At 45.5% G+C, this 14,800-nt stretch overlaps 1 protein-coding gene across 1 annotated transcript in view; it reads left to right on the forward strand.

Annotated features, from left to right (window-relative positions):
* The window catches only part of IGDCC3 (immunoglobulin superfamily DCC subclass member 3), a 362,029-nt gene that overhangs the window by 310,346 nt on the left and 36,883 nt on the right, over positions 1-14,800 (forward strand). Inside the window, exon 7 of the mRNA XM_078683466.1 lies at positions 2,257-2,422. Coding sequence (XP_078539592.1) covers positions 2,257-2,422 — 166 coding nt within the window. The remainder of the gene's footprint in view (positions 1-2,256; positions 2,423-14,800) is intronic.

The raw sequence follows: 14,800 nt of genomic DNA on the forward strand, positions 1-14,800 counted from the left end.
TTTAGGTTGAACATTCGAGACCTCTTGTATATACTTTAGTATATACTTATATGTGTATGTATTTTGTGGGCTCTGGAGATCAGCCCTAGGACTTACCTGCTTCCGCTTAGGGACTTTTTTTCTGTTCAACTGCCTCTATTTAACTGTCTTGATAGAAAACAGCCAGTAGAGGTCAGTAAAATACCAGAATTGCTTTCTGCTTGTTCAACTGCCTCTATTTAACTGTCTTGATAGAAAAATACCATAATTGCTTTCTGCTGAGGTACTTTCTTTTAAAAAAAAATTCTGGCACCTGCCTCTATTTAACTTTCTTGATAGAAAACAACCAGCAGAGGTCAATACAATACCAGAATCACTTTAGCATTCTCTAGATTCCAGTCCATAGAAACTGTCTTCCATGTGCACCCGTAGACAATATTTTATTCAAATCTTGCATTTTCAGTGATATGACCACTGAAGGCCCTGATTTTATTTTAAAAACAGAGCTTTGGACTATACCATTTCCTGCTGAAAGGCAATATTTCTCTCCATGTGTTCCCATACCTGGCGTGTCACGCAGTTTGGCGCTTAAATTCCCTCCATGTTAAGAACAGTAGATGTTTCAGCACCTAGGCTGATGTGCTGCATAGCTAAATACATATAAGGTCCCAAAGGCGAGACCGATTGCATTGCAAATGCTTGTTTTCTTTGTACAATGAATCCAGTAGACTGGCAAGGAGAAGTGAGTTAATAAATAAATACATTGACCTGGGCTTTATTTAGAGCTTGACAGGCATGTAGGATATCCTGTCCTCCTTATTACAATCGCAGCAGGATATAATTGACTTAAAATGAGGCGGACGGGGTATCCCTCACCTTAGTGACTGACCGCACATCCGGCAATCTCTAAATCAGACCCCTGCTCTCCTGCACATACCTGTGACCTTCAACAAAGGAAAGATCACCATTGACCTCGAAGTTAGTGACCGCGATGCAACCCTGGAAGCGACCATTTACACAAGAGTAAGCCCCACAGACACCTCCCACGTCGTAGGAGTGAGGCTCCCTGAAACAAGTCTTAGCACATCAGGGTTTTTTCTGGTCCTCACTTTGGTACAAATGCCTTGCACACCTTTGCACTGGGTACTCTGTACTCTTCCAGCCAACGCCTCCATTACACTCAAAGTCTAGGGCCTCCTTGCCATGGGTGGCAGGTTAACACATCCCAGTCTATGATCTTACCCACCATGGCTGGATATCGTCTGAGAAGGATCATGTGAAAATATAGAGTACAAAAATATTGGCGAAAATACATGCCTTGCCGAAACCTTGCACACCGTAGGTAGGCTGTAGTTTCAATTTGAGGTAATTTTATTGCGTGCAACTATAAGTTCAAATAACTCACAGTGCTTTCCATGTCCATTTATAAACTGGAATTGGGAGACTGAAGAATCGAGTGCTTAAATAGAGTAATTTGATTATATGATTGAAGTGCAAGTACGTGCGACCCTGGGACACCAAAGGTAAACAACAGTAAAATTTAACCCAGTGGCGGCTGCCACAAACAAAGGGTGGTGAGGCGTGTTGAGGGAACGCTGGAGGGGGAGCTCAGGGGGGCATAACCCGCAAGTGGGGGGGAGGGGGTGCTAGAATATATAAAAATATAAGCACTTATCTGAAGCCGCCTCCTGCGTCGTGCTTCTTCTTCTCTTCCTGGTCCAGCCATCCCCTGGGGCAGACTCTCATCCAATCCCCACACTGCTCTCATGCTAGTAGAGCAGCACAGGAATTGGCCTGAGTGGGCTGAAAAGACTCTCCCCTCAGGCCAGGGAGTATGTGGGTGTTTCTACAGCCTGGCTGTTCAATGCAGCCGGGCTGGAGAAACCGAAGTGCGCATGTGTATTTTGGTCGGCCTGAGACGGCCAACCAAACACATATGCACACTTAGGGAGTAAACATAACACTCCTCCTCCCGTGCCCCCGCCCCTCCCTGCACAAGCTGGCTCAGAGCTGGCAAACGAAAATAAAACGACGCTAGAACATAGTTTTATTTTTAATTTGCTGGCTCTGAGCCAGGCAGTGAGGCAACGCTCCTCTGCCATTGCGGAGGAGCCGCCACCGATTTAAGCTCTAACTGCACCAGGACCCATTTTGAATATGAACAAATATCCTTATAATGAAACGATCCCAAATAAATGAATGTACTGGTCAAACTGCAAAATTGAGAGCTGCTGGTGCTATGTCTAATCTCAGGTTCTCTTTTTGTCTTCTTTGCAGCCCCTGCAGAGTTTCTGCAACACCCTCAGTCCATATCCCGCCCAGTGGGGACCACCGCCATCTTCACCTGCCAGGCCCAGGGGGAGCCGCCACCTCAGATTGTGTGGCTGAAGAACGGTCAAACGCTGGAACCCACCGAGCACATCAAGCTGAAGAACAATAACAGGTGCGAAGGCAGATTGGGGAGAGGAGTGGGTTCGGGTTCTTCACCGGAAGTGACCGAGACTCCATTGCAATGATTATTGTGAAATGAACCCGCTCAGTCACTCAGCCCAGCGTAAAACGTCAGCCATTGGGATGTGAGCGGCACTTGCATATTACAAGGCAATGCAGGCTACCATTCAGCTGCACACACAGTGCTATGTGGGAGGGAGTCCAGTGTCATTACGAAACTTGAAGGGGCCCCCCTACAATTTAAATGGGCGGACCTACCTCCGGACTCAACCAGGAGCTCTCAGGCCAGGGTACTGTGCTGAGGGGGCCCCTGGAGCTTAGCTCCCACCCCAGCACCGCAGAGGCTGCGGGGGGGGGGGGGGGGCTATGTTAAGCCACTGAGGGAGTAAACACATGGAAGCCAGCTAGGGCACTTCCATTCAGAATCATGAAACATGCATCAGGTTATTGGTGGTGGCCAGGACGGCTATAGTAGGGCGTGCTATCAGCACGGTGCAGGATTGAGGCCCATCGGCAGGGTCTGGAAGGTGTCTAGAGCCAGGTTTGTTCCTGGTCGAAATGAGGATTTGCTTCCAGATCAGTTTTGCGATTCCAAATCTTTTGATGATGTTGCAGAGATCAGGGATCAGGTACATTGGCAGAGGGGTATGGCAGCTTGGTATAGTCTGGTTGCGGCATGATAGGTTTAGGGCTGCTGCAGACCTGAAGTACAGACAGCTGCCACATATGATTGAATCGAACTATAGCAGTCAGTGAGAAGGCATTGAATACTGACCTGCTTTGCCAGAATCAGGTGGGTCACTGTTGTGAAAAGATTTGAAATATGGATCTCGAATGAAGCCTGAGAGCTGGTGCGGGCTGTTATTTAGACGGTCTGGAGGGAAGATGTTTGTACTATGTGTGGTGCATGTGATGATTATTATTTCATACATGAGCACAATGCAAACATCCTCCTTGTTCGACCGGTGTCAGTCTTATCAGATTGAGGGTGGGGGATACATCAAGTTTATCAGGCCAATAATGGAAACATGGGACCTCGTGGAGCAGCAGTGGAGGGGATGGACAGACACACGTGGGTTCTACTACTTGAAGAACAGAGTGATGAGGCAGGTCTGGAGTGTAATGCCTGTTAGAGCTAGAACAGGGTTCCCAATGCATGTCTCAGTGGCCTCCATTATATTCCAAATTTCACACACAGACACAGATCCTCAGACACAGATAGGCATGACCATGCAAATGCGTACAACCCCATTCAGAAACACACATAAAGAAACACGAACAGCAGGAAACAGGCAGGCGCACATACTTAATCATAATCAGTCTTAAACATACACATATAAGTGAACAAATCCAGCAAGCGCATGCAGGGAGGAACTCAGATTAACTTCCAATGCTTACAAGAGCCTTAAACACAAGCAGGGATGTCTCAGTGTATCTTGGTGCTCATGTTTGACGCACACCACCCCCCCTTCTTTATGTACATGCTGCCCCAGACCTGCAAAACACTCCAGGATTATGCGGTGGATGAAGCAGCTCCCTAGCAGCTGTGTGTCAGAATATCATGATCAGAAATGTCGTCTGACATAAGTATCATGCTCTAAATATTGTTTACAAAAATCATCATCCCACTGAGTGAAGATTTTCTATTACTAGCTTCAATGGAGCAATATTTTTGTAAACGATATTCAGAAGATGATGTGTATGTCGGATGATATTCTGACAACAACATTCGAGTACCACACCTGCCCCAGCAAGCGGGGGTGTTTTAGCAATCGGCCTATGTGGTTACTGTATAAAATTGGCCCTGTACACAAACAAATGAACAGACCCAGATACATAAACACACATTTATAAACAGACATATAGCAGTTGATACAGACACATTTGTAGACATATGGACACAGACACTCAGAAAACATTTTTACATCTAGACCAAAAGTCTTCATATTGTAGGGCCCGCCCTCCCTGGGGGTCCATGTCAGTATGCCTGATGGGGCGACTATGCCTCTGTAAGTACTTGCAAGTGAAGATGGCCTGGAAGCATGAATTTGTTTATTTGGCACATTTCCAGGCTGTCTTTATTTACATACTGCTGTTGAAGTGCATAAAAAAGGTATCGGAGCTGTGACTCTAAGTGCTCATGGGGAAGGGATTGATCCTTCCCCATGTGCACTTAAAGTCACAATGAGTGTGGGAAACGAGTAAAAGATGTGGCTAAATAGAGTAAAATATTCTCTATCCCTTATGTTGGTTTTCTTTGCCTTCATGTAAGTGCATATAAAAGAGTGCAGTCAATTTAAATTATACAAGTTAAGCTAATTGGTGGGGTGAATGCACTTTTTTACATTATGAAACCCCACACACGTAATATGATCCCTGCAGTTCTCTTGGTGTGTGACCACAGAGTCACCAACTTGAATCCCGGTTGGCACAGTGGGGAATGGTAGCTTGTGAACCTATAGTACTACGAGGTCTCCGACTGTGACAGAAAGTACTGTGAATATGCAAGTCATTTTAAAATTGTTTTGCACACAGCATAAGCTAGGTTTGCTGCAAAATGATTTAGGCCCTGGTTCACAAAGAGCCTCCGCACGCGGGGCGGAGGCTCTTCGGTCGTAGTGGGATCGCTGCACTCGTGGTGGTATATCCGCACTGCACTACGAGTATGGAGATCCCTCTCCAACGGCGAAGTCTCCGCCCCGTGTGCGGAGATTCTTTGTGAATCATGGCCTTTGAGTTTAATATAAACAAGTGTTTTCAAAAATATATATTTTAGTACTACAGCACCTAGTGCAGATATTTTAATAAGTGTCATTTCAACAAAGGCACTCTACGTGGAAGGGAGGAGACCAGCATGGTGGCATTCAGAGGGAGACCTGTGATTATCTGGACTGCTGGGGCCTCTGAGTAGTGGCCCAGGAGAAAGAGGAAGGGAGCAAGATCTATGGATAACAGCACAGAGATGGCACAGAGAAAGGAGCGCCATGTGGGGGTTGTGGCGGGGGTAAAGTGTTTGTTAATAAATGGACAGAGATAGCTTCCTGGGAACGGGCAGGTTATGGAGGTTCATTTTCTTAAGGGCCAGCACTAATGTTAGTGCAATAGGTGCAGTAGGACTGATGCCAGATGTGTGAGGGCTACTGCATTCCCAATTAGGGATGTCTTACTACCAAAAAGGGGTATGGTGGCCCATTTGCCTTAGGGTGGTGGGGGTGCAGTGTTCTAGTTGGTACACGACGGGGTAGGTGGCCTGCTTTGTCCCCAGACCCAAAAGTAATGGCCCAGTGGAGGGGGCAGAAGAGACTCTCTGCATCACAGGACTATAGATATGATTGGTGCTACAGGTGCAGCAGCACCGGGGCCCAGGGCCGTGAGGCATTATTTTAGAGGCCATGTGAGGGGCCAAGGAAACCACAGTTATGGCTGCTTTCCTATCTCTAAATCAGTCATAAGAACTCAGTGCACCCTTGTTTGTACTTCAAAGCAGTGGCCTAAGGAAGGGGAACATTGAAGCAGAGAAGACAGCTTACCTTGGGCCTCAGAGAGATGGCAGTAGAATGGAGAGGGGTGGAGCACAATGGTGAGGTATGTGTTTAATGAAGGGCAGAGGAGATCGCTCACTTTGCAAGACAGAATATATCTTAAGTGAAGTATGTGCAGAGGCACTGAGACCCCAGGGAATGAGAGCCCATTTTCCTTGCCTTAGGGCTGAGGGCACCTTTGCAGCAAAGAGGGTGCAACATGTGGAATCTCATTTTCTTTATGAAAGATAGACCCTGTTTTAAGATTTGCATGATGACCAAGCATGGTAAAGAAGAGGTTATAAGGCAGAGGAGACAACCTGCTGGTCAGTGCTACAGTTGTCATTGGGGCAGCAGGTGCAGCTGTATAAGGCTGCAGGAGTGTGATGGTGCTCACAATGCCTCAACTATGAAAAGCAGTACTTTCCGGTAAGTTTCTGTTTTTTTATGCATTTGCTCTGTTATAAGTCTCGCATTTAGTGTAGATTATGAGCTACAGAAAAAGAACCCCTGAAATGATTTCATAAGCCCCGCCCTTGGAGCTCAGCTCTGCCCTTCCAACTTCCCCATTCCTTGCAGAAAGTTTTGGAGGGGGGCTTGAGTTCAAAACCTTTGCTTAGGAGGCCTCAGAGCGAACATATTTGAAGACCTCTGATCTAGACATAGATATGTAGGCGTAGACACAAACTCAAATGCACACCACACATAAAGCTCAGATACACACACAAAAGGCATTTATGTTCGCACATACAGTCTTTGAGTGTTACATAGACCTACACATAAGCACCCAGATGCACATACTGAAAAACGCAAACAGGCATGCACAGAGATATGCACACTTAAGACACATGCTGACTCAGCAGCTCAAATACATAAGCAGTCAGGAAATGTCTAGTTAATTATTAATGGTAGAGTGTCGAAAATTCCAAACCATGTGTGCAATGTTTCCAATGCACATATTGTTTAGTTTTCCCACATTGCACCTGGACTATTAGTGGGTGGTCTTCGGGGGCTGAGTCAGATGTATCAGTGCAATGAGCATCCTCGAATTAAAATAAGACCCATTCATGTGGAAGGAGACAGGAGTGTTGTATACACCAGCAAAACATGCCCCAGCTGCATCGCGCTGTCTAATGGATGGCAATGAACACTAATTAAATTTCCATTAATTCTGTACTTTCATTAATTACTTTAATTTCATCCGTGGGACTTAGAGCTGGTTTTGCTGATTGGAAGCAGATAGTCAGCTTCCTCTGAGTCCTACGTCTTCCTTCTACAATGAAAACTAACTGCTGGGTTGGGATGTTGTGGCAAAGATAATTGGGGTCATTGAGAACCATTCATCATCAAAACTTACACATTGATTGACTTCCATTTGACACTGATGGCAATGAGTTACTGCACTCCTCCTTCCTACCCTTTAAGGCACAGAGACTTATAACTCCACAAACAGAAATTAAAGGAAGTGTTTATTGACATTCAGGTTCTCAGTCATAAGGAATTCATGTTCCAGAAAGCCAAGAAGCAGAAGTTAACAAGAAACCCTCAAGAACCTTGACCTGTACCCATTCAGAAAGTGGTATAGTTATGACACTAAGGGCCTGATTTAGAATTTGGCAGATGGGTTACTCCATCACAAACGTGATGGATATCTTGTCCACCTTATTTCAAGGGCATTATGTTCTATTGTACTTTTAATAAGACAGATAGGATATTTGTCACCCATCTGCCAAACACTAAATCCATACCTAAATCTCTTTTCTAGAGGGGGAAATGCCAGTATATTTAAAAGCTTCATTAACCTCCATCGGGGTTATCCTCATGGGAAGCTTTATAATGAGGGTTAGTCCCCCTTTCCAGTCGGTCAACTACTGTGACTCTCTAAGCTTTTTTTGTAGGATCTATCACAACTCTTGCAATCTCTGGGCTTATGAAGTCCTAACCCTGACATCTAATAATGCTGTCTAATACCCAAACAAAGCATACCGTTGAGTGAACCAAGCATAGGGTGGCTTGACATGAAACTCTATGGAATGTCACAAAACATAGTAAGATTCTGGGTCATGAAAAGTACTCGTAACTTATTTCGGCTTTACTTTTTTCATTGGCCTTCTTTCTCATGGTTCAAGGAAATAAAGCAGAAAATGGCAGGCTGATATCAACAAAATATGGAGACCACCTTTGGAAAGAACAACATACCGAAATTATGTTGAAAAGAATCAGAAAAACGTTGTGGCAGATATAACAGTATTGACACATTTCCTTAGGCTTTAAATGCAGGATCAGATGAATGCGCTTCCTAGAAAGGTAGCATGTTGGATTGAGCTCTGAAACCATTCAGCAAACAACAAACTAGAGATTCCACCTTACTCAAGTAGTCAAAGCACATCTGAAAGGTAATATGTTAGCCCACTTACAATGGAACATCAAAGTGTAAAAATCCAATAAGACTTTTGGTGTAATAAAAGAAAAGGATGCTGTACAGGAAACAGAAACTAGTAGGAGGCACAAGAGCTATCAAAAATGGTCAATATTAGTATATGAAGCCAAAGTTACTGACCGCCTATGTAGTTTCCCTGTTCCCCCATGCGCTCTTTAGATCAAAATTACGAATCGTGTGATAATTATCACATCCCGACAGTTTTCACCTGATAAATTCTAGCAGGTCAAACCTACTGAAATGTATCATGGGAAAAGGCCCAGAAGAAAGGCAAAACATGCGGATTTCAGTGTGCTAAAAACAATTCTGCATGTTATGCTCATTTTTCTTTTTAAAAACTCGAAATACTAAGTATTTACCACACGTGGTAAATACCTCACCCTGACGTATGACATTTTCTGCGTGTGGTAAATACCACACCCTATTCGACAAACTTGTAATGGGGGCCTTTGACTTCTCAACTGGTAGCACGAGTTATGCCTCTAGACCTTCAACATAGAATAAAACCTTCCCTTCCAGACAGATCCACTGAAGTGTGCAAAGAGAGAACAAACTACATGCTCTCCGCTCACCAGTGCACCGGCATATGGTGATATCAATTTCCCTGGGAAGGTGGGATTTTCTGTTTTGTAATGTCCCAGGGATCTCACTCTCTCTATTCTGTAGAATTCTAGTGAAGTTTGGGGTCACTTTAGACCAACCTGGCCAGTTTCCTTGTCTCATTTCCTAGTCAACATTTTATGCTTTGGAGGCCAGCCCTGAAATTGGGCATTCCAAAGATTGGAGTGTCGGGTAGAAGTCCTGCCTAGAGACAGGCCGTTCTCCTAATGAGTGACTGGGTCCCATATTCTTGGATGGTGGCCAGAGCAGCACTAGGGCACATTCTCACCATTTCAAGATGCATGTCTAAGGAGAGCACGCCCTCTAGGGTGTTAGGAGCCTTGCTGGCAATTGTGCTGGCTGTTACGCCAGTCCTCCATACCTCCTCTGCCTCAAGTCGAGGTCATTCTGTACACTATACCAATTGGTAGCTCTAGATATGCTGAAGGCCTGGCACGAACTCTAGTTGCCTTCTGTTACCCAGCTCCCGGATCAATAAACCCACTGATTTGGCCCATATAGTTGTGCACGAAGAGATTTCCAGTTGATAGCTCTACTTCGTGTTGCTCTTTCACCTTGCTGACGTCACAGGATCCCTCACCTCAGGAGTCGTATGCTCTCTGTGATGTGCCCTGGGCCTATTGGTTCTAGTGTCTGTTTATCCTCATGGATTTGCAGAAAGTTGACCATCATCAAGTTGGGTAAATAGTTGCTGTGAGCTCTATAAAGAGAGGTCTGTGCATGCGTCAAGTGATCTTGCAGAAGAAGAAGCTGTGTTGCTGTCTTGTTCTGTGCTAGGCCTGGGCCATACGCTTGTGCTGCTGTCAGGCACCCGAGGTTTGCCTAGGGATGGCTGCTGGCCAGGACTCTCTTCAGCCATGGTGGTCGGTAACCAGTCAGCCTTCACATGCAGCCTGCTTAACCAGTGTTTGCCCACCCGACCTTGCATTTCTCACAAAGCTGCTGATGTAGGCAGAGACTGCTAGAGCGCTCCCCCCACCCATCAGAGCTGGAACTGCCTCTGCTTGCATTTTGTAAGGGGTTGATCCATTGTGTTAGGTGGGATTCCCTCTTTCTACCCTCAGATCACTGAATCTTTTCGGTTGTCAGTGGTTGTCCGACTGCTGCTAAGGTAGAGAGGGTTCTGTGGGCTTCACAGGCTTCCCTCTGGTTGGAGGGGAGGGGCTCGCGTGGCCCTAACCTTTGAACTCTGAGAGATCCATCATCCTGATGGACTGTGAAGCAGGAGGCTGCTCCAGGGGATGTTCTCCGGTTGAATGTCTCCACACATTGCAATGCCTTCCGCCAATGTGCATTGATTTCTTGAGAAGCATGACCTGGATTGCAATGAGGGGGTTTCTCCTTCCTTATTCACTGCGGGGGTTAGTTCTCAGGGGGGGCTGCATTTCTATACGTTGGTGGATGTTCACTCCAATATCTAGTACAGGAATATAATTTTACCGTTATGTGATATCAAGTGCCGAAATATGCAAAGGTAAGTAAGTTCTTATAAGGAAGTATAGATTGACTATGCCTAACTCCACATCTATAGATCTTGGAGGTGTGCGAGTGTGCGCACACACTTACACACACAGTACATATATGTGACCTATGCATAGAAAATCTCTACATACCTTACGTTTCAATAGATTGGTCCTCAATATTTTGGCTATAATATAAAGGTATAACAATATTCCCTTCTCAAAGGTTCGGTACTTTGGTAGACTTGTCTGAAGTAAATTGCTATGAATACCCAGCGGGACGCTGCCTCTTAATGGCCTGTAAGGCAGGGTCAGAGTAAGTCACATTTCATGTTTCGGAGCTTTAACTGTGGGAGAATTCACCTTAAGCAGGACTACAAAGAGTCAGCCTTGGAATCTATGAAGCTTTGCAGATGAAAAAAAACTGAAGTGATTAAAATTTTCTTGGTCTCTATCATCAGTCTGGTTTGTCGCACACTGACGGTCCCCTGAAGGTGGTGGTTGGCGGCATTAGGATGCTGGATTTGGGGCTACCTATTTGCTCATTTTTCTAAATCGTTTGGTGGTGTTTGAATCTGTAGACCACTGGGCTCTGTTAACCACATTCTCCTTTCGCATGGGGATTGGTGGTCATGCCAACAAGTGGTTCTCAACGCCTCTCAAAGGATAGATTCAATCAACTATAAATATTTTCTATGTGGAACAATATCATGACTACTCTGCCCGGCTCAGCAGAGACAGACTCTAAATCAGTGTGGCACCCAACTGGGAAGCTGGTTCATAAAAAGCAACTGGTGCTACTGCTACTCTATTCAGCATATCGAGAGCTGGTGAGGGGTGCTACCGTGTGCTTCTTAACACTGAATCCCGTTGACCTCATGAAGCAGAGGAGGTATGGAGGCTTGACTTAGCAGCCAGCGCAATTGTCAGTTAAGTTCTAAAGGCTTCGATGGGCTTATTCTAACGAGCATTATATCTTGAAATGAACAGCATGTGCTCCAGTGCAGCTCTAGCCACCATCCAAGAAAACAGGACCGAGCATCTATCAGGGGAAGCTTCATTGTCTGGGCAGGACTTCTACCTGACCTCCTGGTTTTAGGAACGCCCAGATACAGGGATGAGCTCCAGGTGAGTTTCTCTTCTTATGCATCGCAGAGAGATTTAGGGTGAAATTCTGGCTCCCTTGTTTAACATCTATGTACAGAAGTTGGTGGTTGACGTAGCGTGTATGTGTCCGCCAGTATGCTGATGAATGACGCGCAATTCTATCTCTTTGTGTGACCACAATTGCACCAAGAGACTCTCATACAGATGCATGCCACCTTTGAAACAGTCTTGGTGCACTTGAGAATTGGATGCCTCTACTTTTTGAGCAGTCTGTCCTGCAACTGAACTTCTGATCATGTTCTGTACCCCAGTTCAAAATACGTTTTCCTCACAGCAAGACTTCCGTCCCAATTATGCCCACTATGAATCCCTTTGGCTTTATTCTTCATTCGGACCCTAATTTCAAAACTCATCTTGATAAAATCTTCAAGTCCTGCCTCAGTCGGAAAAACTCTTCATAGAAGCTAAATAATGTTTCACTCCTACGGACTCCTGATCCCCATCCAGGGTTGCGTCTTGCCCAGATCTAATGGTGACAGTGCTCTGCTGATTCACTTCCTTCTTTTCTTGAGCACATTCAATCGAATCTTCTGCGGCCTATTTGATGACTGCTGCTTGTAAATTTGATTGAATCGCTCCCATGTTATCTAAAATACATTAGTAACACCTTCACCACCACTGATCTATGATGAGACTAGGATCGTGCAGCACAAGATATCCTCTGGTTTGAAATTCCACACTTAATAAGGCTCTTTCATTTAAAATCTGATTGATACCTGCTCCCTTTCCCTTGCTTTTTCCAACAGTCTTCTTTCTACATTCCCAGTTGCCTTTTTCTACCTAAGTGCATATTCTCAGTTTACGTTTGACTCCTCTCTTTACTTTCTTCAACAAGTCTTGTCTGTCTGTAAAATCTGTAGGATAGTTCTTTCAAACATCATCTCTGTTTGCTTTTCATGTTAGGTTCAACTTCATTTGTTTTGTCTTTAAATGTGTGCACTCTTTGTCCCGACCAAAAATATATTCTCTTTTTTTCAATATGTAGTCCTTCTTGAGCTCCTGGCTCTGCTGCTATGTCTTTTATCGTACCCCTGGACTCCTTTGGTAAAATGCACCCCGAAATGGGTGGTGCTGCCTCTATGAGCTATCCTGCCGATGAGGAGGAGCGGTGTCTCACGCCAATGGCTTGCTGGGGGAGGGATGGAAGCCGGGCTGGGGTGGTGTGCCGGATGCCGTTGAAGGTGTGTTAGCAAACTCTTTGTAAAGAAGGTCTTAGCCATATGGAGTAGTTTTTGCCTGGACCTCTAGCCGTTTCTTGCAGTTTCTTGCCCACTGAACCACAGTGTTGCGTTTTTTTGTCTCACGCAACGCTAAATTTGGTGAGCTATTGCCTTGGAAGTGGTGGAAGTGAATCAGGTTATAGTGGCTATTTTGTACTTGATCTCACCATTACTCGTTTTTCCCTCCTAGCAATTGAAACTATGCATGATCTCCCAGTTCACAATAGTTGTTTCAAACCTCTCCACGTCCAAACATTTGCTGAATGCTCTTCTGCTCCAAATATCTAAATAACCATTACCCATGGCTTGATTTGGATCTTGGCGGATGGGTTACTCCGTCACAACGGAATATCTAAATCAGGCCCCAAGTAACCAAGCGTTTAATTGCGGTTTCATTATTTCTTGTAACGATTCTTTTCACGTGTGTAGCTCTTGGCTAAAGCACTGTAATAAATGCAACTACAGTAAAGGTACAATCTCTTAAAATAGGATCGCCCCTAAAAAAACTTTTTCAAATTGATATTCTAATGTGTTTACCTTATCTTTGAGCCAACTCGGAGCTGCGTCTCTTCTACTTCTTTGTTCACCAGTCTGTTCTCCCTGAATATTATCTATTGTTTGTCTGTGCTTGACCTTACACTTTTTTCAATTTCTATTGTGCCTTTTTATGTTTCTTTTATATATGAATCTAGTATTTTTTTTGTTTCCTATTTTATTTCTATTTTTTATACCTGTACAACCGCTAACGATCCTTCTGGAGCAGTGCAAAGCATTTTATGTTTTTTTTTCTATGGAAAAAATACTTTTGTAGAGATACATGAATAAATAAATATCTACATACATACATAATGTGGCTACTTATGTACAAGCCTATATTCCAGCAAAGGGTGCTTTCGAGGAATCCATCCATAGCACACAGTCACGTTGGAGCGCCTCTGGCCAATGTTGTCACCCACTCTGCTTCTAGCGCTGGGCTTTCAGTTTACAGCCTGTTGCACTCTGTTAGTGGGAGTTTTGCTTCGTTTCCATTGAATCAGCTGGACTGACACGCGTGGAAACAAGAATTGGCAATGCCAGTCGGTCCCGCTTCTGAGAGCTATTGGCTTTGGCAATGATTTTTAGCTATGGTCTGCAGCAGCGGGGACAACGCTAATGCTCCACTATGACGTGGCCAGCGCTAATTAATGCGCTTTTGTACGTGAAAGAAAAAAAAGGGTTGGTTGGTTAGGGAACAAGGCAATGCGGAGGGAGCGATGGAGGGCAGGAAAAAAGGACACCAGTGGAGGGAGAGGACATACGAGGAACAATGGTTGGGAGAGACTGGTGAAGCACACAGACAATGGAGGGGCTGTGGCAGCATGCTAACAAGGGAGGGTGGGCGGGAGGGGCTGGGACAGCACATGGACACAGAGCGCGAAAAGGTATGGCGAAGCAAGTTGACAACAGAGGACTGAAGGGGATGGAGAAACAAGCTGGCAGCAGGGCGGTGGGAAGGGGGAAGAAGCTGGCGACAGGGCGGTGGGAAGGGGGAACAAGCTGACAACAGAGGGTGGTGGGAAGGGGGAACAAGCTGACAACAGAGGGCGGTGGGAAGGGGAAACAAGCTGACAACAGGGCGGTGGGAAGGGGAAACAAGCTGACAACAGGGCGGTGGGAAGGGGGAACAAGCTGACAACAGAGGGCGGTGGGGAACAAATTGACAACAGAGGGCAGTGGGAAGGGGGAACAAGCTGGCAACAGGGCGGTGAGAAGGGGGAACAAGCTGACAACAGGGCGGTGGGAAGGGGAAACAAGCTGACAACAGGGCGGTGGGAAGGGGGAACAAGCTGACAACAGAGGGCAGTGGGAAGAGGAAACAAGCAGACAACAGAGGGCGGTGGGAAGGGCGAACAAGCTGACAACAGAGGGCGGTGGGAGGGGGGAACAAGCTGACAACAGAGG

The sequence above is a fragment of the Lissotriton helveticus genome, chromosome 3_1 (genome assembly GCF_964261635.1).
Source record: "Lissotriton helveticus chromosome 3_1, aLisHel1.1, whole genome shotgun sequence".
Lineage (NCBI taxonomy): Eukaryota > Metazoa > Chordata > Amphibia > Caudata > Salamandridae > Lissotriton > Lissotriton helveticus.